At 40.7% G+C, this 27,087-nt stretch overlaps 1 protein-coding gene across 1 annotated transcript in view; it reads right to left on the reverse strand.

Moving 5' to 3' along the window:
• The window catches only part of CSTF3 (cleavage stimulation factor subunit 3), a 48,147-nt gene that overhangs the window by 8,188 nt on the left and 12,872 nt on the right, over positions 1 to 27,087 (reverse strand). The window contains exons 4-13 of the mRNA XM_038137467.1: positions 7,665 to 7,697; positions 7,189 to 7,286; positions 5,750 to 5,816; positions 5,619 to 5,653; positions 5,384 to 5,510; positions 2,922 to 2,999; positions 2,567 to 2,729; positions 1,959 to 2,068; positions 1,451 to 1,567; positions 255 to 329 (exon numbers count right to left, since the gene is read on the reverse strand). Of these exons, the coding sequence (XP_037993395.1) occupies positions 255 to 329; positions 1,451 to 1,567; positions 1,959 to 2,068; positions 2,567 to 2,729; positions 2,922 to 2,999; positions 5,384 to 5,510; positions 5,619 to 5,653; positions 5,750 to 5,816; positions 7,189 to 7,286; positions 7,665 to 7,697 (903 nt within the window). The remainder of the gene's footprint in view (positions 1 to 254; positions 330 to 1,450; positions 1,568 to 1,958; positions 2,069 to 2,566; positions 2,730 to 2,921; positions 3,000 to 5,383; positions 5,511 to 5,618; positions 5,654 to 5,749; positions 5,817 to 7,188; positions 7,287 to 7,664; positions 7,698 to 27,087) is intronic.

A 27,087-nucleotide genomic window follows, 5' to 3' on the forward strand; every position in this document is an offset into this window, starting at 1 on the left:
TGCAGATTTATTTGCAAACTGCATGGCCACAGGCTGCTTGTGAAATATTTTATATCTTTTATCTTCATTACTTGTTGTAAAAGAGAGGAGGAAAGCGCACATGTCTTAGCACATTTCAATGGATTAAAGATTGTAATTCTGCCATCTCAGTACTCCATCCCTGTGACCCAAGGAATCCTGTAAGTGCTTCCCCACTCTGTGCATGCACTGGGTGCCAATCCATGGGGATGTGGAGGCACTAAGGATGATCTTACCAGCGTGGGGTCGATGTCCTCGATGGCCAGGAGCCGGTTGTAGATGCTGTGCACTTTCTCGTACTTCATCCGGCTCTGAGGGAAGGCAAACACACACTGCTCAGTAACTCCCTTCAGATCACCTCCCGGAATGCAAAACTCAAGCTGAAGACAAAACTAGAATTTTCCTGTTCCCATTTTTCCCTAGCTGAACACTGTGTATGTCAGCCCCTTTACTCAGATGCATATTCTGTCTTGTGCAGACATTTTTTACTTCCCACATTAATTCCCCACTAATGGTTACCTACACGCTTTTCACGAGTCTCTGAAGTCTTTTTCTAATGTAGTAATGCTGCAGCAGAATTGCCACTGGAGGTGTCTGGCATACAAAGACTGTATCCTTTACCTCTGTCCAAAAGCAATGTGCAGATAGGTAGGAAAACCATCTCCTTAACTCTCCAACCTACACATTTGCAATAGTCCATTCTGTTCCCTGCCAGCTGCAGCCCTCCAGGCTGTACTGTGAAAACAGCCTTGAAAAACCAGGACACAGCAGACAGGAGGCTGCACTGGAAACCAAGGAAGGATTCTCCTTTTAAAGGCAAAGGCTTTTTCTCCCCGTCTGTTGTCCTGAAGTTCTTCTTGGAAAGATTCTTTCATGAGAAAATAAGTGGGCAAACTATACCCCAGAGAGGACTCCACAGTCCTCATCTGACCAGCGGGAAACAGCCTTTACTCCTGGTGGAATAAACACCACTGGGGCACTGCTCCTTGTGGAGGCTGCACATTGAGCTGTTGGCCTGGGGAAAGAGATTTCTCCAGAGAGCTGCAGCAAGGTGGCTCCCATCTTCTGTCACAGCCGTGCCAACAAAAATATCACCTCCTCAAGAGTCAGACAGGAAAGGTGCCCTTGACGCCCATTTTAAAAGTGAAGATACTCTGGGAAATGGAAATTTTTAGGTATTTCACCCTTAAGATGATTTCAGAAATACAGTCAATATTGAAATGAAAAGACAGTGGATTTTCATAGCTCATATTATGGGCTTTTCCTCTCCATTTTGTCAGCTGCATCTCAGAAACACTGAACGAGAATAAATCTAGAAGAATCAGTAAATTAATTCTACAGAATTTTCTGTACTCAGTATGTTTCAAATAAATGACAGTATTAATGGGATTTAATTGGATTTAAATGTCAGTACATCACTATTTTTGCTCACCTCTTCATAATCTGCATATGCAAAATAAAGAAGCATATTCTTCTTTAATAAAGTGCTGATCGCTCTTTCATAAATATTAGCAGCCTCATCACTGAAAAGTTTAGCATTGTTCATGTCCTGTTATAAAATAAGTATAATAATATAATTGTTCAGCATCCGTGACAACAAAGGCCAATTTATAGAATATCTTCTGCGTGTGACAAGCCCCAGTGAATTTCCATTCAGTGCTCCAACAAAGAGATAATCATCTCCCCAGTACTTAAGGAATCACAAAATCAGGCCCAAAAAATCCCCCAAGTCCAAAACTGGCCAAGATTGTAACAATTTTTCACAATTCTTGTCTAAAATGCAGACTTTTTTTTTTCTTAAAATTTTTAGTTTCCCCATTTGAAAATTCTGAACATGTCACAACTATTTTCCACACCCCCCTCCTTGATTCTGAGGAAAAACTGAGAGCACACCATGTCAGAGCAAGGAAATAAGAGAAAGCCAGTGGCAAGCTGCTTACCCCTTTCTCAGCCAGCAGCTTGCTGGACTGCTCAAGGTACTGAGCTGCTTCATACCAGATGTCTGGGTGATGGCCCAGCACCAGGAGACACTGCTCATAGGCAAACATCACTGTGGGCAAAACACGAGAGAAACACTCCTTGGAAATGGCACCACCATTGTACAACCCAAGCACGAATGCAAAATTCATCAAATAAATCAGACAACATCAACACTAATTGGCTTTGAATACAATGGTCACTGCTGCAGTTCCTTCATACTGCCAGGAACTTTCCAAACCACAACCAGCAGCTAAAACCTGCCTTGTCCACAGAGGAACAAGCACAGCTCACTCAAAAGCAGCCATAAAATCAGGCTGCAATCTACTGTTCCCTGACCTGCACCAGAGGTTCAGTGGCACACAACTATAGCACTATCTCCCAAAATCCATTGCTTACTTTCAGCTTGGCTTTAGCAAAATCGAATTGTTTTTTTATAAAAAACCACCCACACAATTCAAGGAACTCGATCAACTTCTACTCCAGCATGATCCCTGAACACCAAATCACGTCGTGGCTCCTGCTGGAGCTGAGAAATACAATTCTCTACGCCCTAGAGACATCTAATTACCTCTTTTTGTTATGAGAGTTTGATCTTCTGTTCGTAGAGGGTTGCTCTTTTCCCACTGGATGTACTTCTTCCACATGTCCACCTGCTGAGCCTCCTGGGGGGTGTTTTGTGGGGGCACGGAGGGAGCGTTGCGGTCCAGGCCCTTCATCACCGTCTCATATTCCTGAAACAGGAGCAAGGCTTTGAATTTAAACACACTGAACGCTTACTTCAGGTTATGATTTCTAAAACAAATGGAAATATTTTAGCATGCCAGCCTTATTAGTCTGGCAGACTTTTATTTGATGTAGGAACCAAGTTTAATGCTGGTTTGTGGAATTAAATGGAACTAAGAAAAGTCAACAGAAGGTTGTACCTTTGCCACACGTCGTGCATTCATATAATCTCTACTCCTGTCCTCGATCATCTTCTTGGCTAAGTGAATATTGATGCCCTGGAAAAGGGTGAAAAAAGGAATTGGCAACATGCAATTTCCCTTTGGACATACTGAATCTTGTTTTATACAGGAAAGAACTTGAAAGGGGATGCAAAAGTGAGCAAAGACAAAGTTATTTTAAGATACCAATCTCAAAATACTTATTTCACCTAATAACTCTATGGGCAAGAACTTACATCAGAGGATGAACTCACTACTAAAATTCAAGTGACCTGAAGCACCTCAGCTTATGTTTAACCCCTTTCAAAAATACAGTGAGCTTCACATGAACTGTTATGGGTGAAAGTGGGAAGAACATATTTGTGATTTACAATTTTGCTCTTAAATGATGGTCAGTGACAGCTCCCTGACTGAGAGCACACGAGCAATTTGATTTTCTGTACAAGGAGTACCAGGGATCGACCTCCAGGCTCAGAGCTCTGCTTTCTCCTCTGTTCCTGAGGTGACAGCCCTTAGAAGAGGTTCCATGCAACACACAGCCTGCCTTTGTCAGCAGGGGCCTGAGATGTGTCAGCAGTGCCTGACACCCTGACACATGTGCAGAGGGCTCTGCTGTGCTGCTCTGCAAGAGCAGCAGGGGCTGGGGGCAGCCAGGCCCTGGGCACGGGGTCCTGGCAAGGACAAAGCCTTGAAGAACTGCTCTTGGGCAGGGAAAGCAGCCACCCTTTGGCTGTGCCTGTGTCTGGGTGCATTTTGCTGGTGTGGTTGCCAGGACTGTGCAGAAGATGTGCACAGCTTTCAGCCCAAGTCCAAAGAGGCCCCTGAGCTGGGAAGCAAAGGAAGCTTTGCCCTCACTGCAGAAACAAAGGCACAGTCAGGGATAGCAAACTGGGCCACGTGGCACACAAACCCAACAATGCCCCAGTTAACCCAGGACCAGGCTGAGGGTACAGCAGGACTCTCCCAGGATGAACTCCCAGCTCAGCAGCCGTGCAGGTTTGTGAGCCAGGTTGTCACTTTGTCACTGAGCCACGTCTCCCTAAAAGCTCTACCACTTTTGACCATTTAGTTAATTAAAGATTGGTGACTGACAGGCTGGTATTGTTCCCTGGTGGCTACAGCTGAGCTGAAGGAAAGCTCAAATTACAGCAAATGGCCATTACCTTTCCATACTGAGACCTGCATGAAGTCTCTGTGCTGTTGGGCTGCTGACATGGACAATCACCTCCCCCTCAAAGAGCCCTTCTGGTGAGGAGCATTGATTTCCCTGCACCAGGACAACCCGTGAGCAGCAGCCCTGTCCCTGAGGTCAGTGTAGCCACAAGAGGACAGGCTTGAGGGCACTGGCCCTCAGCTCCCAGCAGCTCCAACAGCCCGAGGGACTGCTGGAGCTCCAGGTGTCAGCCAGAGCTGCCTCAGCTGGGAACTGCACAGGTCTGAGCCACTGCTTTGGCAGCCTCCCCACGTACAATGAAAGCAGGAGGAACCAGCAGTGAGAGCCTTTGCTTGCTGTGTGGGAGGGGAAGGGGTGGTTTATGGGGAAGTTGTGTTGGGGATTTTCCCAACACACTGGAGAAGGTGTGTCCTGGGCATCCTCCCTGGGGACAGCAGTGGTGTCCCCAAACACCTATGGGGCAATGAGCTGCCATGGTACATGCTCGTGGCTGGGGATGCCTGGAGTTCTCCTACCCAGAGGTTCTCCCACCAGCTAAGCACCACAGCCTTATCAACATGAGAGGGCACCAAGCTCACAACTTGCATAAGGAACAAGGAAACTGGCCCATCTTTGCTGCTCAGGGCACAGGGACCCACAGCAACCTGTGCACAACCAGCAGGACCAGTGCTGTATGAGCATCCCTGCTGGGCAGTGCTGAGCACGAGGGCATCCACATCAGCTTTGCAGTCACACTGCTGCTGACTGGGGCTGCTTGGCCACCAGATGGGCTCAAAAATACACTCTAAAGGTGCAGCTACAAACTGGCCTGAAAGGGCAGAGAGCTGAGCTGAGGGCAGTGTGGGAGCAGACTCACCTGAAAGGGCGCTGGAATGGCTTCAGGTGGAGGATGGTGAGGAGCATTTTTAAGCACTGAGACCACGTAACTTAATGCCCTGGAGGAAGGCCAAACCATCCCAGCTGAATGCCATTTGACTCTAAGTGAAAGGAGGGGAGTGCCTCCTTGGGGACACAAGTCCTCACTGCCAGCTGAGCTGCTCCAGTGAGGCCTCACTCATTTACCAGCAATTCCACTGGGCCAACTGGGAAATAGGACAGTCAAATGAATCTCATGGAGGGTCTTTGAAAGAAATTTAAAAATCATTCAGGAGTGCTGCTGGTCATCTCTTTTATACATATGTGTTCAGTGGATATGGCTTGGGCCCCATATTTGATTACAGGATAATTACTTCTTTCTGAATGTCACAAAGAATCAGTTATTGGTTACCTCTTCATATTTGTTATAATCTCTCCAGAGCTGCTCTATGTTTATCATGGGGTTGACACAACCACGCTGGTAAACCCTACGGACAGCTGTGATCCTCTGGTTTTCTGCATAAGATCCTACTGCTTCTCTAGACAGTGGGGAGAGAGAGCAACGTCAGCTATGACAGGTCACAACTGGCAGGAACATCAGCATTGCATTAACTGAGCTTAAAAAAAGTTAATTTTCAGGTACTTACACGCCTTTCAAAAAATTGATGTAATCCACCCAGATCTAGGTGAGAAAAAATATTACACAGAGTGAAACCAATGGTTAGCTGTACTTGTCATAAAGTTAGAAATAAAATGTGTTTTGATTAAGAAAACATACCTGGTATGACATGATTTCCATGCCAATCTTATCCAGAGCAAAATCATATGCCTGAGCCATTTTTTCTCTGAGGAAAAGAACCACAAAGACCATAAAGCAAGTGTTTAGTATTTTAAAAATTCTTTATTTAAGAGTATTCTTTTGTGCAGCAAGTTCTAACCAAACATCAAGGAATCAGAAATATTCAACAGGCGAGAGCAAAAATTGGTATTCAGATAGCTTTAAATTCCTTATTCAGAGGAATTCATTCCTTATGTTGGGGTTTTGGTTGTTTGTTTTATTCAAGAATTATAAATTCACTGGTGGCAATCCAGCATTTTAACAGTCCCTGGCCCACCCCAAGTCAGTGGAAATCCACAAATACAACATGAAGCTGAGAAGAAACCAACTGCTCTCCACATCTTCTCAGCTGACAGGTGCACCCATGGTTTCTTATTTTTTCCCCTGAGTTCCCCGAAACTTTTTGTAATTCTCCAGGAGAATGGGACAATTAAGAGTAGCTCCCTTGTGTGGAAACTGCCCAGAATACTTCACACGATTTATTTCCCCCAAATTCCAAGTATTTTCCCTCAAATTTAAAATGTTTACAGAATGTCCTTGGTTAAGTTTCAGTTAAAGCTCTTTTTTTCTCTCTCCAACTTTTCTCCTAGTTTCCTTTACTCAAACACACTTCAGTACCTTATTGCCTCCTTGACCACATTAACAGGAGAAACAGAGGGAAGGCAAACTGAATAAACTGACTGCTTCAAAACAGTCATGTAAAAATGAATTAACGCCTCTTGCTTATTTTCTTTGTTAATGCATTACTCATTTTGCTAATTATAGTGTAAAAAATTATGCAAAGAAATTATGGTGGGCTGGGGAAGAAACAATTTATAGATGCTGGAAGTCACTGGTATTTTCTTGAAACTCAACCCACATGAATATAAACAAGCAAAATTTAATAACTGAAAAGGGATGAAGATTAACATACCCCAAAATTCTGACACCCTAAATTTTAGGACTTTTTTTATGCATTCTAAAACTTCCTCCAATTCCTGAACTCTTTACCACTCCTGGTCTCAGCTGGAACCAGTGCTGAATTTCGTGGAGATTAAACAGGACATGGAGGGCAAGGACATGAAGAAGAAATGTGTTTCAGGTTTTTCAGGTTTTTGGCTTAAGCACCAATCCCATCTGCAGGAACTGGCATTGATATGCCAGCTCCTCCACTGCTCTTATCCCATCCTGTTAGAGGAATCCAGACTAAGGAACCAATTTTACCCAGCAAGCTCAATTAAAGAGACTTTAATGTTTTCTAAATGCAGATTATATATTAACCCCCAACAGAAAATCCCCAGACAGATTTGTCACCCAGGTTCTTCCCCATCCCCTGGTCAAAAATCAAGAAGAGATCCACCACAAAACTAGAATAATTCAGAGCAACTCTGGGAACTTACTTGTAACTAGGTAGCTTCCCCTTGGTTTCTCGTACATAGGAAAGGTAACATTTCCATAAATCAATGTGTAAAACCTTCATAAGGCAGCGCTGAAATAACTGTTCAATACATCAAGAACACGTGATCAGGATTCCAGACACAGAAATTAGGTTTCTACGTTTAAAGCTATACAAAATGAATTTAAATAGCCCTTCTAATTACGATTGAGATTTACAAGGAAGAAGAAATTAAACTACTCATTCTTTTGTTTAAAGCATCTCCATGCTATGCAAGGGAACTGGAGAGAATGAAGCAGAGAAATCCCCCTGCACATTTCACAGATCAGAGCTTGGCAGCAACAAGTCAACTTTAGTACTACTTTTTATCTGTGTTTCACATTCAATGACAGCTACAGAGTTTTTTCAATCTGATTTAGCCCAATCACAAGGTACTTGTTCTTGCTACAGAGATATATTACATATATTAATATGACTCACCTTTTCCACCTTGTCATAATTTTTTGCTTTAATCTACAGGGAAGCAGAAAAAAAACAAATCACTTAAGAAACTATTTTAGAGTAGTAGGAATATATTCTTCACACAGTACTATAGCATTCCAGTTTGTACTTTGTCTGCCTAAAGTAATTACACTGAAACACCACATAACATTGCAAAAATATAATTAAACATACAGAAGTCATGTACTTTGCTGCAAAATTAGCAGATTTTTTATTTTTATTTTTAATTCTTCAATTCCAAAATGCAGGTACGAGTAGGCAAATTTGCTTTCTGGTTTGAACACCCAGACTTAGCCTTTTATTTCAAGGAACCTGATGCATTCAGTGCAGATACACATGTAGAGCTTCGAGACCAAGATTTAGTAAAGGGGTAAAATATTTATTTACAAAACTACTAGGCTAATAAATGTATTACACTTGAATATTCATTTCTCAAAGTGCACTTTGCTCCAATCTGCTGATGCTGAATAAGGGAATAATACCCATGGAGAACCTGTTTTTCCACAGCTGCTCCAGCCCCGGTGCTCCCTGGGAGGAGGGAGCAAAGCACACTCACATGCCAGCAGCACTTTCATTCATTCAGACACACACCACAAGGGCAGGGGGTGAAATTCAGACCCCAGCTCACAGGCTGCCTTTCAGACAGGACAAAAGAAAGCACGAGACTGATGAGGAGGGCAGAGTGGCATCCTGCAAGGGTTTGTTAGCTCCAGCTATGGTAGCAGGCTAGGCAATCTCTACAGACACACCCCGATGACACAAGGAAAATCAACAACACCCTTAAAATAGGCCTTGATATAAAGTGCCTTTAATGAAATAAGGATTTGTTATGCTGTGTTGCATTTTTGTAAAGCATCAAATCCCCTTTTAAATCTCGCTGCTCTTTGTTCACTTTGAGGATTCCCAGCCTTTACTGTGGTGTGAAACACAAGCACCTCTCCATCTCCCCGAGGAGCACAGTGTAGCAAACAGCACCCTTTGCACCAGGGATTCATGATTTCAGTTTACAGCATTCCCACTCTAGAGCACAGCAGAATTCTTAATGGATGCATCAGGAGACAGGGACTGCAGGAGATCTAAAATAAGTACACCCCGCCTCCTCTTCCTGAGTGTCTCTACTTCTGCAACACCCCAGGACTGAGAGGCTTCAAAGAGCCATCCTCACCTCTCTCACTCCCAAAAAAAGATCAGTGGAAAATAAGAGATCTGAAAAAATATTGAAAAAAAACTTTATTGGCACACAAGGCAGACTGGACCCTTGTGTCTGTACCATACTTGAACTGGAGCAGTATCCCACCTAGGCTGAAAGAATTCCACACAATCCAGGTAAACCTAATTGTGTCTTGCAAAGAGTCCCCAAAAAATAAAAAAAAAGGACATTTTTACTTTATGCTTCTTCTCCCACTCCCTAAAATCTCCTGCTATCCTTGGCTGAGTGAAAAAGAACAAATGAATCTTGGGTTCTATGCCTTAGCACGCAGGACAGCTGCCTGCACCTTCTTTCCCTTGTACTTAACTCAAGTTAAACCTTCAACAAGATATGCAGGATTAATTATCTTTTTTAAACAGAGTGAGATAGGAGATAGTATGAATTCTGTTGTGAAAATTAAATAATTAATTCATGGCTCTGCCACTGACAAAAGGCATCACCCTCTGGTTATTCAGTAACAAGATGAAAAATAATTTTTAAGAGCTCAGAAGGAAAAGCTGTAAGCAGACAGGGCAAAAAATGAGTTTGCCTCCCAGGTGCAGCCAGGAAAACAGTGTCAGCAAGTTTAGTAGCTCCTGGCAGCACTATCACCAGGCAACATCAAAGGATGGAGCATAAGGAATACGTATCAATTAGACTGCTTGCACTTCCCAGAACCAAAGACCTTGAAAAGAAAACTACTTTGCTAAGAAAAGGAGGTATATTCTTTATTTGCATGGGTTATGACTCAAAGCAAAATATTTGCTATGTGATTATCATATATATGAAAAGCTGCTGACCACATCTGGACTTCAAGTCAGCGTTCCATATTTGTTAAATGCACACAAGTGGTTTGGTATCTAAACATTCAGAAACCATGGTACCGGTGAAGTTAGGAGGCTGGCAAGCAGGATTTAAGAAGAAAAGCAAAGCAATATTGGCCAAAGCTTACTGGATCTCTCAATGGAAAAGTGTGGAAGAGGTTCTACAACGACTTCTGTGAGCCAGAGAGAAGTTTGGTAACAGGATCCATGTTTAGCCTTGAAAGAATTTTCTACCATGGTCATTGACATAGAAACCAAGAAATAAGGAAAAGAGGAGAAACCTGCAACTGCCTATTCCAATAAGCACTTTGTTTGTCTTTCCTGACCAATGAGTAAAGTGTAAACTCGGGAGTCTTGTAAGAATGTGTGAAAAGCATTCATGCTACAATCAAAACAGGTTTGAAGCCTTCTGAAAATGGAGTGTCTTGCTTGGTATTGTGACTGTCTCAACTACGAGAGAAAAGCATCTCTCCCGCAGGAATGTGCATTTCTTGGCTCACCACTCCCATGCAAACAGCCCTGCAGCCCTGGCTCAGGGAAAGCCCAGCACCACCCCCAGCAGGGGCAGGGGCTGCCCCAGGACCCATCACACATTTCTTGGTTTTCCTATCACAGACACTGCAACAGGCACTGATGGGGTGTGGGAAAGCATTGAAGAACTGACATTAATACTGTAATTTTGTCCTTAAAAGACAAACATAAAGTCAACTGTAAAGATATTTACAGCAGCTTATCCTCCAGTTTCTGAGGCTGCCAGGATTCCTACTCTGACTGCTTTAATTCAAGGGGCAGGTCTAACCCTCACAAGCTGACACAAAGGAGTGGCTCCACCACAAATCCATCTCCTACACAATGAGATGAGCGATATCCTCATTCCAAGGTAAAATCCATGTAATGAATGTGTCCCCTCCATCCTTGAGGACTACACACACCACCCAGTCTGACCAGCTATGCTTGGACATTCTTGTAGCAAAACACACCTGAACCTGCCCTCCTCTGCCCGTGACAAGGAGAAATTCACCTGCTTTGCTAGAAGAGTAACTTTAGATTTGATGCTCCAATAAGAAATTTAAGTCACTATTGTATCATTGTACAGGATGAATTTGTGATATAAGTCAAATTTCTTCCCAGAATACACAATGTAATTCCCTATAATGAGCTTCTCAAGCATTGAAGGGCAAAACTTAATCCATAAATTACACAGCACTTCATCCTTTTAAACAGACTTTTACAAGCCACATGAATCATTTATGATTATGCAAGGCAAGTGATTTTACTAATCTAGAGACTTAATACTAGTTCTAGTTGTCTGGCAACATGCAACACAAGCCTAAAAAAGCATCCCTGTTTTATTTTAACCTCTTCAGCTTTCCATCAAGCTCCTAAGGAAGCACAGTTAGTATATGATAATTAAGGACCAGCATGGTTTCATTTATTTCTATATCCCAACTCCATTTTCTTCCTAGCAATTGTTACTTTCCAGGGGGAAAAAATATTTTCTCCAGCAGAAAATTTGATGTGAATAACACTCCCTGCAGCTCTTCCCTTGGTGAGGTAGATCCTCTTGCATTCTTTACTGCCCCCACTGCCCCTGCATACTCTCCAAGGTTTTTTAGAGTTTTTTTGGACCTGAAGAGAAACACCCTGCACCCCTGAGATGGCAGCAGCTGATGAGAGACAAACTGGGAGAGAAGAAACACCACAGCTACACAGGTGTTACCTTTTTGAGGATTTTCCTAAAATCTGGTTTTGTTACAAACACTAAAAGACACACACCATCCTTATTGTTTGGTTTTTTTTAAAGAAATACACAAAATCTGTTTCACAGTATACAAAATTACAGAGTCTAAATATAAGTATTTGGAAATATTGGTTTTTGTTTGTTAACTGAAGGGAACTCATTGTGAAAGACCTATATTCACTGACAGTTACACAACTAGGTATCAAATAAAATTAACATTTTAAAAATAAGATCAGACTACACAAAATTTATCACCATTGAATCCATTTGTGTTGACCATTTGTTTTTTGGGATTCTTTTTTGCATCTTGATTGTTAGGGTGAAATAATCAACTCCCCACTGTCAAGCACAGTGGGGTGCAGTTTGGGTCTCCAGCAGTACAGAACTGTGGGTGTAACAAAAAACATTCACATCTCTCTGTTTCCAAAGTACAGGCTAGGGACCACAGCAGTTCAAACTGTTCAGAGCACCTCAAAGGAGTGGCATTTGAAAGGATGGAGATGCTAATTCTCTGCTCTATCTTCAGCACGTTCAGCCTTTTGCTGTTTGCTGAGGCTCCCAGTCAGGGACTAATTGTGTGACAAACTCCTTTTGCTCCAGCTCAGGGAACAGCAATGGCCTTTGCAAACAGCAACCCAAGCTCTGCCCAGGAACATGAAATGCAGAAAAAAGACAGGGCTAGCACTGTACTTCCCTGTGGTCATTAACCCAAGGAGGCTGCACTATCACTGCCTAAATAACTGGATGCAAACCTTATTTTATGTAAGCTGAACAAAGCATATATTTCATTTGTGCCAGATATTCCAAATCCTTTCTTCAAAAACATTAGAATGTGATTGCAGATGCAATTTCTGTAATATATTGTTTTGCTACAATTTGTACCAGATAAGGTTTGAATTATTAGGTATTTCTGCTGTCTTCATTCAGAGTTTTAATATTCCCTGTGAAAATACAGCTTTTATCTTGCTATTAGTAAAGCCTGCAAGGAAGAGATAGAGTACACTGACCATGGGAAAACTCATTTTCTCATAAGGCAGCAAGATGAGATTCTACATATTTTCATTCAGAGATGTAATTTTTCACATTCACCTGGTTATATGTTTCAATTTCAAAGTCTGCCATAAAAGTTCCTTAAAATTATTCTAAATTAAACGCCTCCAACTACTGTTTACAAGGACTATTTCCAGAGCTTCCAGAACCATGGCATCAAAATTTAAAAGTCTTTTTGTTTCCAGTAGATATATCACAGGAAAAACAGGATTCACTCACAGCTGCCAAAAAAACCCATCTGTAATGCAGAGGGGTAGAATCCCCACTACTTTACAATCTGCTTCTGAGGAAACCTAAGAATAGAATATTTCAGTGGGAAGGAACCTACCCTGATCACCAGTCCAACTTCAGGGCTGACAAGAGGCTCAAGGATGTTCTTAAGGGCTAAATTACACTTAAATTGTCTCCAAATGACACTTAAACCCCAGCAGGCTCTGGACACTGGCCACCTCTCCGGGAAGCCTGTCCCAGTGTTCCAGCAGCTTCCTGATCCCCATCATCCTTTGGGTGTCACACACACTATATTTATAGTTAGGTACACTTTCAATTCCCTCACAGTATTTAAGAATAAAAAACTTTACAGTAGCTGAGAATATTAGCTCTGCTAATGAAGCAAAGCTGCAGTTCGGTAAATCCAATTACCGGTTCATATCCTGCACACAAAAACAGTTGAACAGGCACTTACTGAACAGATAGAGAATAAGCTGACTTTTAATGGCAAAATTCTGGGCCACATTACCACTTCCAACAGAAAAAGGTGGTCATGTCTACAGGAAAAATGGTAATTAGGAAATGAAGGGCAGCAATTTTCATAGGGAGCTAAGTGGCAGCAGGAAACGGGGACAGGACAGTGGCAGAGACAGAACCACTGCATGAATGGGCAGTAATATGCAAGACTGCTCTTCGCCCTCTTAACTTCTTGAAAATTCTCATTACAGCTTCATCACCCCAAGCCTTTAATAAAACCTGCAACAGCCTTGAGAAACAATTAACCACGGCATATCAAGTTAACACACTCCACCAACATCTCTCCTCTCAGAGGCAGCAGTCTGGAGAATCTCTGCCTGAACATCTCCCTCACTGACTAACTGCAAAAATGAGACTGAAGACTTGAAAAGGCTATTTCTGAAACTCCAAACATAAAACTAGATTCATCTGGAAGTCTGGGAAAGAAAGGAACCCAGGGGGCCTGAGGGTGGCGAGGGAGCAACTCAGAGCAAAAGGCTTTGGAAAAGAGTGCAAAAGAAGAACTTGTGAAATGTAAATGAACCTCTGCTTACAGAGTAACATTCCCCAGTTAAAGTGTTAAGAGTCATTCCTAATTAGAAAAACTGTGTAAACAAATAATTACCAATTAAAAAAACCCTGCAAGTGGAAGATGTCTTTTTGTTTAATCTATTAGACTGAAAGACCCAGTACCTTTAATTTTCAGATGCATCAGGAAAGGAATCAAACCATACAAATACTTGAATAGAAAATGCTTAGGTCTGAGCAAACTGCATTCCAGAAGTGCAGTAATACAGGGCCTGAGAATATGAACAGCCTATTTGTTACTTACAGCAAACATTGATCTAGAAGTGATGAAGGATTAATGCACTGCAGTAAATCAACTTTGCTACTAATAATATAGTTTGGAATATAAAAGAACTACCTACCTATCTAATTCCTAAATACCTACTCTAGTGTAAAGGGCAAGTGCTTCACTAACAAATAAGAGCTCAGAGACAGAGCTACTAAAACTAGCAACTGTGCTTTGGTTTACAGCTTAGTGCAATTTGATTAATTTTCTATTAAACAGAACATTAGAAATAGAAATTTGTCTACTTCTATTAAATAGACAAATCTGCAGGAGCAGCATCTGCCCCTACCCCCTTACAAAAACTGCTGGCCTCTTGGTCCTGCAGGGAGAGCCTTCCTTCATGTTAATATTTTGAAAAGAATGCATAATTTTCAGGCACCACTCTCAAGAGACTAGATAGAGGGTGTGCAGAGAAATATTTATTAATAGGCTGCCTTAAAAAAAAAACAAAACAACCTGCAGTGTCAAAACTCTTCAGTGATTTTTCTGGTTGGAGAATGATTCTGAATTGCAATCACTGATTCACTCCCTACTTCATTTATTTCAGACATCAAATACATCTCTTTTGTTTTCAATCTGATTATAAAAAAGAAGCAATTTCTCATGTGTCTTTTCTCTTTCTTCCTATCTACAGCATCCTACTGTTACCTCTTCTCATTCTGGAGTTTTACTTTCCTTCCAGAGCACACTTTCATTAAAAAAAAACCCAATCACACCCCCCACCCCAATTAGGAGTTATGTTTAAACACCAAACCCATCTATCAGTACTTGCACTGCTGTTCTTCCTGACCAACTGAGCCCCAGTACTGCAAACATCTCCCACAGATTAGGAGTGAAGTGAAGGTGCAAAAACAGCCCTTCTAAGCCATGAGGAAAAGCACACTCTATGCTCTTCAAAACAAAAAGACAGCATCACTTCTCTTTTCCTTTACTACCCTACAGCTCTGACATTTCTGCCCAGAAACTGGGGGTGAAGAAGAGAACTGCTCCATGTTTAACCTTTCTTTTCCTGTGAGTCTACTGCACTGGCTGATCTTTGATGAAGCTCTCAGATATACAGCTCACATCAGCACTGCCAGCTTTTTTCCCTTGCTCTGTTTCTACCCACTCTTCAATATATTCTCCAACTCAGGAAAACCATTACCTTTTTTTATTTAGGCAATCTGCCCATTATGAAATGGAATGTAATATTAGATGTATGAAGTAATTTACAAATGCTAAGCACCCACTATGTTCTAGCCAGATTCTACTTCATACCCAGATTCCCAATCTCATTTTCATAAAAAGTCAATTTTCAACATGCCCCGTGGCTTGTAATTTCCTCTTCAATTTCACACTCCCTTTAAGCCACAGCGGAAAACACCACCCCACATTCACAGCCCTGCAAACTTCCTTCCTTCCCAACTTAGCTGTTTTGGTTTTTCCTGTGTGCTTTAGTTCACTTCTGCTGCTCATCCCTTTCTCAATGTCTTCTGTACTTTACAGAAGCAGTGGGATATTCTAGGATGTGTTTTTGGATAGCAAACATCCCCAGATCTACTGGGATCCTTTGCAGTTCTTAGGAAGTATGCAAAGCAGCAGTGATTTTCCTCCTAGAATTTATTTTTTATCATTTAACTCTCAAATTATAGGACTCAAAAGCACATTTAGCACCCATGGATTGCATGATAACCTCTAACATGACAAAATGCAATGAGATAAATTAAAGATTTACAGTCTCAGCTGTTGGCCAGATCACTGAAGTTTAAAAGTTTCATTAAGAGGGAAGCCTAAAGCCAAGATATTTGGCCCATCTCATTGGGCTAGAGGTCCCTAATTTGTAAAATCAGACAAATTACACCATTTTTCTATTTCAATTGCTTTTCAAAAGAGAACAGTCCCTCAGCAGGGCCCATTGCAATGGAACACAGGCACTCCTCTAATGCTTTTTTCAGCTGATTTAATAAGATTATAGGCACCGGTGCTTATTATCTGAGGAGCACAGACCCACTGCAGTCTGCCAGTGCCACCAGACAGGCTCTACCCCATAATCCAAGCTGGAAATTCCTTGCTACACTCAGACCTAAAAACAAAGCAGGGATCAGACCACTGCAACAGATTACATGGAATAAAGGGTATGTGAGGCATCACTGCCTAGGGGAAAAAAAGCCAATTGTTCCTCTCACACCTTACAAAGCTGTGACCTGAGATGTAATTTATTAAGACTCTTAATTTGAAATCATCGTGTTTTCCCATGTCTACAGTGTCCACTACAGTCATGTACAGCTATTTTAAAAAATCATTCCTGCTTTCATTTTGCTATCCTCAAATTCTTTAAGAAAGTGGCAGTTCACTATGTCATTTGAGTTTATAGCTGGGGAAAATGGGGTGTTTTAGGGGGCACAGAGCTCCCCATTAGGTTTATAGTTTTATAATTTCTCACTATACTCATCACATGCCCACAGTTTTGACACATTCTTTACAGATGAAAAGGGTTTGCATAAAAGGGCAGAAAAGAGCAAGTTTGATAAGCATATTTTTTTTCCAAACTGTTAATTACAGTATTTCAGACAATCTGTTTTAGTAAAATATGGCTATCAAATAATAACAATTTTTATGGAAGAAATCTCCGTTCATTCACCAAGCATATGCTAAAAGTACACCTGAGCAATTTACAATTTCAAAGAGATCTTACTCCTCAAAGAGATCCTAGAATATAAAATTTTTAAAAAGCTATACATCTGTAAGGCAGCCTCCACAGGGACTTGGCAAAAAGGGCTGATAACCCAAATGAAGATATCTTAAGACCAGAAAGAACTGCTGCCCTTTTGAGTGGTCAAATTCATTCAGTGGCCATGCATTCATGGCTCACATTTTCTAGCATGGAACTGGTCTCAGAAAGGCTCTCCCCAGTAAATACAGCCAAACAAGCAATTCTCCTAAGGAAAAGGAATACAGGTTATTCAAGGAGTTAAAAAATAGTACTAGAAGATGTAATTATGTCATACAGCATCATCTTCTTATTCTTGTTATATTAGCACAGGACCAGCTTGGCCTGTTAGCAGAGAACAAATTGTTCTTAATATTTTGCCTCTGTTCTTAGAACATAAAGAGCAATTTTCCAATAATTTGTAGCAGAAACGGCCCAGAGAATGGTTCTCAAAACCATTAGACTGATCCTCAGCCTCCAAAAGTGCCTAAGGGCTCTCATGTCTGGCCACAGAAGCCACTGTCTCATCACAGGAAACCATAAATCAGAAATGTCAAAGTTAATAGTGCAGAATAATGCTCAGGCACAAGTAATTCTCGGCAACTGCATCCCAGCATCGATTTGCAGCTGACAAGATGCTGTATGTTGTACACTGCACTACAAAATATACCCTAGCAAAGGCAACCCACTAAACCCAAACCAAGCACACTTCAACTGCAGTGCTATGAAATGAATCTTTAAAGGAAGGGATGTGGTTCCTGGCTTTGCCATGGATTTCCTATGAAATCATTAACAGGATTAGGTCAATCATCTACTAAAGCAGGATAATAATCTGCCTCAGATGATGACTGAGCTGCTTTTGGTTTACATGAATGAAGTATTCCTGCTGAAGTTCAGGGAAGTAATTTTTCTAATATAGGCAGCTGCCCTCATCAAAAATCTTTCAGATGTCCGTCAGGAATCAAGGAAATTCCCCCATGTCTTTTTTGAAAATGCACATTCTTAATCATAATTACTGGGAAATCTTATCTATAATATTAAATTTATATTGGAAAAGGAAAGACTCTATCTGAAGAGTCAATCACAGAATTAAACATCCAGATTTCTGTCTTTTGGCCATGAAGAGAAAACAGACTTCACTATAAAAACAGCATTCAGTGGTAAAACAGTTTCCTTCAAGACAGGAGTTTTACTGCAGGGTCTCCTCAATATCTAGCAACCATATCTGGACTGATCACCAACAACCTAATCCGAAATCACATGAACAATGCAAATCTTTCTGGTAAAAGCTTGATCAAAAAACTTTCCATGGATAGGCTTTGCATAACTATTCCGGATCCTCTTTCCAGAACAGCTGAATTTGAGTGTAATTACTGTCCTAGCTGATGAGACTTGTCCTAGCTTGATGAGACTTGCTTGTATTACAAACCCCTCAAGTTTCTAGAATATTTAAATGCTATACTGCTTTTCCCCTTAAACACTGTTCAAGTTGAGTTTTTAAAGTGGATTCCTCTTCTCCTTCCCTAAATTTCAGCTTCATGCCCTCAAAGGGTTAAATCCAAGCCTGCTCAACTTCCATTAATGGGAATTTACTCAAAAAACAGGATCAGGACAAAAATATTTGTATAGCTACTTTTATATCTACAGGTTGATGTTAGTGCTTAGATAACTTAATAAGTGACTTCACACTTGCATAACTGGCTATGTAGAGATGCACTGAAGTTGGAAAATAAAACCCCAGATCACACATTCCCATGGTTTGGTGACACTGCCACTGAAAGGTGAGAGGGGATAGCTCTACACCAAAGTCTTTTAATTTTACAGGTCAACTCAAACTGACTGACACTTTATGTGAGGGTCCTGTTTGCTTGTGGGCTTTTTCCTATACACTTTGTGTTATTAGTTATAGGATTAAAACCCATTTAAGTCAGCTGCACTTCTAAGACAAAAGACTTGCAAAGACAATTCATTATGTTGTCCCTATGTGAAATTCACTGGTGTTGGGTTAGCACAGAGAAGAGCTGCTCTGATGTCAGATTTCAATATCACAGTCGTGCTAACATTCATTTCCCATGCAGCCCAGGTAGGTGCATTTGCAGCTTATTTCACCTCTTAGGTGGAAGATGAAATGCAGAAACCCATCATAAAAGCAGTACAGAAACTCACAGCCCTTGCAGCCTAAACAAGAGAGATAGAACACCACTGACCTCCCAGTTTCCTCCCACCTATCCCCCTCTCAGTATATTGAGAAGAAATACCCCAGGAGTTAGGGTCACATAGTTAAGATTCTGATTTTGGGGTCATGAAGAGAAACTGGCACAGGTAAACCCCTAGCCTTGCCAAAGGTCAGCCTTGACCCATATGCTAGAAAGAAAACCTGCTTACTGACCAGAAATGTGCTACTTTTACAGACACCTGTGCACAACAGATAAATACTGCTGGCAGTTCTGCCCCCCCTCCCCAGAGAACACTCAAAACAATTACAGCTTCTTTGCAGTGAAGATCTGTTTGGTACTAATATACTCTCTTTTTGTTGTTGTTGTTGTTGCTTTTCACAGGGAGAAGTGTATTTTCTTCTGCACCCCACTACCACCAAGTGCTGGCCATGCAGAATGAGACACATAGTAGGGAACTGCTGTTTTGAGAGAGCAGAACATCTGTTCAGTTTGATACTTCTCTCCCCTACCCCTCTAACCAAGCATTTTGGGACTTTTCCGCTGTAACTGATCATTCAGAAGCCCATGGTAAAGTGCTCTAAAACTTTCTACAGAAAAGAGGCTCTTCAGTAGATGAACAGCGGGCAATTATTTGATTCAGGACGTGACTCTGACTCCTAGGTTAGGTGCACTGTTATGTAAATACAGAATACATTCAGACAGCACTTGCATTACAGAGTGCTGCAAATGCCTGCAAAGAGAAAATTAAAGCATAGTGTTAAAAATGGTATGTAGGCTCCCAGCTAATTTAATTTGTATAGAAGCACATAAGGGATCTCAGAAATCCCATATCTCTTTTTTCTTCTATTTTGCTGCTTTAAGCTAGGATGCCAAGAGCAGGTTGGATATAAAACACCAAGCATATGTCAATAGCAAAGCACTCTGTAAAAGGGACATGTAACTAACACAGCAGCTTAACTGCTGTGAAGAAAAAAAATTTTTATAAGTACAAAACAGAGACCTGCTACAGAACATAATGTAAGCCCTCTAAATTGAGAAGGTGCAGCTCCCAGCAAGGCAGCCAAGGTTCCCAAGAAAAGAGGTGGATCTCCCCAGGTCCAAACTTGAGGCCAGTTCTGGAAGAGAATGGGCTTGGCAATGGTGCTGGGCTCGGTTTGGGCACGTGCCATCATGGTGATGCAGGAGCCTGAAAAATCCACTCTGAAGGCTCAGCAACATGGTGAAGCATCACCACAAAACCTCTGTGATAGACTGAGTCAGCCAGCAGCCGAGAACTGACTTCCAGTACTGACTGCAGCAGAAATCTCTGCTCACAGGTGAAAACCAGCATTTTCTAGACACTTACATCAACTCTGCCAGCCTGGGAGGCAAACACAGCTAACACCACAGGGTTCACGCAGCTGCAGCAACTCAGAGGTGCTCAACATTTCTGTGCATTAGAGGCACAAAGGTACACGCCAAGAGCAGTGAAAAATGTTTGACTGCAAAGCTTGTGCAGAAGTGACAGACTGCTAGAAGTCTAAGGACACATCCTCAATGCAGGGTCTTCATTTGAGTCAGACAAAAGATCAACCAGAATTACCAAACTTAATTATTTGAAAACACAAATGTTTTTCTCACTGGCAAATTAAAAAACCCACAGCTGCCCTTATTCACAACTTTTCTAGGGATAAACCCAAACTTTGGGAGCATCAGTAAAATGACAAATAAATATGCCATCTCTAACTTCTTTCTTTTGTAAATAGCTGATAATGCAACAGTAATTTTTTTTTAACAGCTAAGACTACTAGCATGAAACTCACCTCCATTTTGTTAGTGCCAGAAAAAATATTCCTGAATTCAAGCCTGTCAGCTAATTTTAAAGTTCTACAGCATTTCCCTTTTAATACCCATCCTGTACACATACAAAAAAGCATGTGTTTTTGTGTATCAATCTGAAATTGAGTTCCCGCCCCAACCCGCCAAAAAAAGTGAGGCCTGAATTAAGTTTAGTCCCATCTTGTGTGAGAGAACTTAAATTTTTATCCTGCAACAATAAATCATACAGTCTGTTTCCTGCTCAGGCTTACAAGCATTGGTATTTTATCAGGAGGAAATACTGTGGAATATTCTGAGGTGCTTGCCCGTCCTGCTCAAGGACTTCTGTGCAGAATTTCAGCTGAGCTGCAATTATTGATAACATCGCCCTGGGGAATTTCTTTCTTAGGGGGTGGGATAGGGATGGGGACCCTGCTCTGCATTTAGCTTGCACCCACTGCACTTCTTTGGGTGACCTGGACCAACAAGTCATGCATTTGGGACTATTTTAAGAGTGCATTTTTACAAAAAAAAAACAAACCTTAAATAGCTACTAGGGTTTTCCAGGGCATCTATGTGTGCTTTTAAACATTGATTTATCCCTGTGTATCTAGAACCAGTCCATTTGAACTTTACGTTCTTTATTATAAATGAACTGTACTCTCTCCCAGTCACTTTTTATCCAACTATTGGCCATCATCACATGGAGTAAGAATATCTAACACAATCCTGCAACTAGGCAGAACTTAAAAATTCCCAAAGGCACAGTCAGTCAGGACAGAATGACAAAATTCCCCCAGTGAAATGAAACCTGCCAGACTAAGGCTCTCAGTGTAGGGCCTGCTGCTCTGATCTGGCATGAAAGAAATGTTTCTTTCTGTAGGAACCTGGCTGCACTGTCAGGCTGTGCAGGACATTTCCAAAGCATGCTGCTGGGAACAAAAACTATTAATTACTGCAGTGCCATGCAAAAATCTTGGGAAGGGGTCCATTGACAGAGCTGATGGAAGGAAAACTGCAAGCTAAGCTTCCAAAAGCAAATGCGTTACAAAAGCAATTTTTTGTGAACTTATTCACTGTCACTCATCTTCAGCTTGTATTAATCGTATATTAGAAATGCTTAACACCTTTAAGTAGCTGCAAGCCTATATAAATAAATAAATAAATAAATATATATATTAAATTACCATCCTTCTAGCCCCTGCTGCATTAACACCAATAGCAAGGCTGCTTGTAGCTCAAGCTCCTGCATGCTGTAATGCAATTTTCTAAGTACCCGTGAAAATATTAAAGAGTAACCTACCGAGACTAACTAAACCATGTTTCAGGGAAAGTTTAAAAGAAATTAATTCAGAATTGTTCCTAAATATAGTGCTCATCACAGGCTGTTAAATGTGCTTGCACACTTTACAAATGCAATACCATTACTAACCAGCAGGTATTCAACTGCATAAGCATAATTTAGAGATGGCAAGAATACCAGATTTCTTCTGCAGTAATTACAATACTAAAAAGTCTGTCAGGGGATTAATTTGAGATTTATTTTCTAGATCAAATCAGTTACATTTCATTACTAGGGAATCTCCCCCCAGTCCCCTTGCTGCCCTATCTGAAATGGTCAGTACAGTTGAGGCACTGAAAGAACATGTCTGAGCTGTGCAGTGACAGCTTCTTGCCAAGGCCTCCTGGGACCTCCCCATCATCTGAAAGATGAACTGCAAGCACACATTGGAAGATACAGCACTCAGCAACACCTGAGATTCACAATTCTTACACTGAATACACTCCTGCATCTGCCCATAAAAACACACAAAGACTGTACTGTGATGGGTAGGTAGGAACGGAGAAAAGGCAGGCCAAAAGTGGGTTAATAAAATTTCCTCTTCAAAAATAAAGAGGAAATCCAGCTCTGTCTTCTCACTCCTTTACACACAGCACCAAGGCATGTTTTTGCACTCAGACTGAAGCTGCAGATAATAAAATCCTTTTCAATGAAATTCTAAATATATTCTACATACATTATTTTTGAAGTACCTATACACTTTTAGGTAGCCTGAGTAAATTACCTGTAGACAATTTGCACTGATAAACTCACCCACTCCTATTCCTCCTCTATGATTTAAAAAGAACATTATGCTGTGTGACCTTATAATCCAAACATATACACACAGACACAAACACAGATGCATATGCACAGTCTGAGAGATTCCTCAGGAATCCACAGGCATAGAACCTAAAGAAAGTCTTCATTTAACCATAAAAATTAAAATAATCAAAATCCTAAATTAAGAGAACATTTTAAACATAGTTTGATGTTTAAATGCAGCTCCACTGAACACAATGACGTCAGCTAACATGCTAACTTCCTATCTGTTTTATCTGCAGGACAGCCCATATACAACTTCACACCTGCCACCCCATTTTTGCATATCTAAGTTTCAAACCGAGAGTTCATTTTTATTTTGTTTAAACAGTAAAAACTGTGTCTGAAAATCCATACTTCGAGGGTGAACAACAGCTAAAGGAAGCTGACTTTGTTGCAGTCTAGACATAGAAAATACTATAAATGGAAAAACTAGGCATTATTTTAGTCCAAATGCAAGACCTGAAATGTATTTTAAGAAATGTATTCATTCTCACAAAAACCAATACAGAAGTATCAGACTGTTTATCGAAAGAATGTCCAGTCATCTCTTGCTCTAGTTTCACATACTGGTTATTTCTCTCTATTTCAAGCACTAGTGCAAACAATAAAGAACTGGACTGAGTATTTTGTCCTCATTAGAATCTCAAAGTTTCATCTTTCATTACAATATTAAACTTTCCAAATTAGCTGATTTAGAGGAATAGTTTGAATTAAGGATAAAAACTATGTAATTTAAACATATGTACAGGCTGCTTTGCTGAAACTCTGAGCCAGGGTGAAAGCATAAGTAAAATTAGCACACATCCTCAGCATACTAACTCCTCTCCTTCTGGAGTATGTCAGATGTTAAAGCTCTGAAAGCCTTGAGCCCAGCAATCTACAAGAGCACTGGGTACAGCACCTGCCCACAGACCAGCACTGTGTGCTCACTGGAACTGGTGCAAGCTAAGATTAAAGCACAGCCCCTGTCACAGGGCTTGTCCAATCTGCTTCTAAGGGAACAGAGACAACCCAGCTGTTTACACTTCAGATTAACTGTGAGGTCTTGTCTCAAGATGTAACAGGACACCACTCTTGAGAAGTTATTGCTGAAAACTGTGCACAAACTCAACTAAAAAAGAACACCTTTCTACTTATCTGCCTATCCTAAAAATGTAACATTTATGACGTTCCAATGAACGCTGCAAATGCTCCCATGCTTTTGTATTATATTTGTCTTTACCAAAGCAGCTAAACCTCACTACAGATCAGATTCAAATTACTTAGCTTATTAGAAATAATAGAATAATAAGAAAAACCCCATAGACACACTAGAATAATTTCTAATTAGAAACTAATTATTTAATTACAAATTAAGATTTCCTCATGTGTTGTTAACTACATGTACATAATGTGCACAAAGCAAATGCTACCTGTGCAATGTTATACAGTTATGGAGCAATGCATATTGTTTCTTCTCATTTTTGAATTGCTTTATGTAAGAAACAACAAAAAAAAGTCATAGGATGTTAGGTACACATGTCATTGCAGAAATCCGAAACTGTCACTGGATATGGAGCACCCATCATTCTGAAGCCACTGGTGAGAAAAATCAAGAATAAAACAAGGAGGAAACCCAAAGCACTCTTGTAAATGAAGGCCACTGGTACTAATAGGATACAGGAATGCCATGGGGAAGGACTTGCTTCCACAGACCTTCCAGCTAAAAAAGACCTTCCCACAGTCTGTAAAGACATTCTGCAGCAAACAGTTACACATTAATTTTAGTAGCACTAGCAGAGAAGGTTTAACGGAAAGTGTTCTCTCAACCATGATGTTTCTCAAAATCTGAATAAAGATCAGGAAACTCAACCAGCTGGCAGCTGGAAGAGATATAGAAAACAAACAAAGATTACAATTACAGTTTCCCTCTCCCAGGCAGATGGAGAACCAATCCATAGCAAATACAGCATACACAAGAAACCTGTTTTTATGTCTGGTTCAGACATAAGAAGCCCAAGTCAGTGCCTGACCTGACACACAGATTGCCCCCCTCAAAATATCAAAAAATCAACAAATGACTTCAACAGAAGAAAGCACACAAAAAGTTTCCACTGTCCTTGTGACATTCGAAAGTGAGACTTCAGAAGTGTTGTGAACAAGAGCACAAAGCTAACACAGCTAACAGGGATATATTTCTGTTGCCCCACATGGAAAGAATACAACAGAACAGGAAGTAGTTTGTTTATTCATGTGTAAATAGCAACACTACAGAAGAGGGTTCAGAGTAATCTCTTCATTAGGCAGCGCTCCCACTTCAAAAATGTCCTAAAACATCCCCATAGTACTTTTAATGATCAAATACAGCAAACAGAATTATGAAGAAACCCACTAGTGTTGGACTGCACGCATCTTCTCAAACTACATATGTCAGTATGTGGGCAATTCTCTGATATTACACAGCTTGTAGGACCAGGGGAACTATGCAAGATGTAGACACACCTGTATTCACACTTTGAGCAGAAGAGACAGGAAAAAGGTGCATTCACTTTCTAGTGCAAGTCTACAATAATCACACAGACAGAACAACATTTATTAACAGGAATGGAACAAGTCCACACATGAGTAAGAAAAGATCATAAATAATACAGTTGTAAAAAAGATTGAAAATCTCAGACTGAGGCAGTCAAGACTGTGCAGTATGAGTATTTGTACAGAGCACCTGTACAGCAGTTTCTCAAACCATGAGAAATGTGGCTGGCTAGCGGGGTGGGCATGGATTGTCATGGGGATGCCTTCCATTAAGAAATCACTAAGATCAGCTGGTGACACACACAATATATTCAGTTGAAAGTACCACTAAACAGAATCTCAGGCAAGAAATCTATTCTACTTTGACTTCTGATCACTCCAACTTCATCCTGTCAGAAGTCAGTTCCCATTTTTCCCCAAGTAGAATAATTTTGGTGATAGGTACAACATTTTCCTTTCTGAATTCATAACCAGACTAAAGTAAAACAGGGGAAGAAAATGCTTTGAAGAAACACAGACATTTTAAACAAAAACAATCATTTTTCTAAATGGTTTTATTTACATTTTTCATATACAAGTGTGTTAAATGATACATTCTGACTAGTATCCACACCAGTGTGAATTACATGGATTAAAGATACTGATGTATTGCATATGATGAAATGCAAAACAATCAACCCTAAGCTGTGGTCCCACCCCCTGAATGCGAGGTGCCTCACACAGCATCCGTTTGTTACCAAGACATTTAAAATTCAAAATGTCCATATGAAATAGAAGTTAACTAAACAAATGTATCTGGTTGCATTTCTTTAGGACAAGCAATAACACAGGAGTCTTGCAAAATTCTCAAGACAAAAAATACATATTAACAGCCAAACCTTTTACATGTATGTTACCAGCTTTGTATTTATTGTTTCTAGACTTGGGCTCCTTGTCACAACTGTGTTCTGGACATGATTTTTATGTCTTTAATTATGGTAACCTTTCAACCCCTATTAACAACATCCAAAGTGACCAGGATAGAATGCTGTACCACTCAATAAAAAAGGTAAAAGGTGCGGTGTGAACTGGCCTGAAGCATTCAGGACAATTACAGAGGAAAGCATCCATTCAGAGTAACTGGAACTAAAAATTCCTTAGATCATTAAAAAAAAAGTTGAATGTATGAATGAAAATGTTGAAAGCATGTGAATACAGTTTAATAAATGTGCCTAAGAGGATTTTCAACCTGGTGATTTCTCAAAGGAAACTAGCAGAGAAAAAAAAAGGCAACTTTAAAAGCTTGCTTCAGAACTACTGAAGTATTTACGAGACTGGTAAAGGAAATGTTCTTTCATGAGCATGAAAAGCATTATCAGGTCTTTCTGTATCTAAAAGATGGTTCAGTCAGTCAAAGTGACAAAGGAAATAGTAAGACAACTGGGCCTATGGGATCACAGGGTATTAAACTGGATTTATTTTCACATTTCTGTGGCACCTTTTAGGCAGGTGCCAAAAGCACTTTAATCACTAAAGCAGCCTCACAACAACCCTGTGAGGTAGGTAGGCATCTGTTTCAAAATGGCAAACAGGTTAAATAACTTACCCAAGGAGACACAGCACATCAGCAGAGCAGGCTAGAGTCCAGATCGTGTGATCTATGAATTTAATATTATGGCACAGTGGGGCTGAGACTTAGACACTCCTTTATACAACTGTG

The sequence above is a fragment of the Motacilla alba genome, chromosome 5, assembly GCF_015832195.1.
Source record: "Motacilla alba alba isolate MOTALB_02 chromosome 5, Motacilla_alba_V1.0_pri, whole genome shotgun sequence".
Lineage (NCBI taxonomy): Eukaryota > Metazoa > Chordata > Aves > Passeriformes > Motacillidae > Motacilla > Motacilla alba.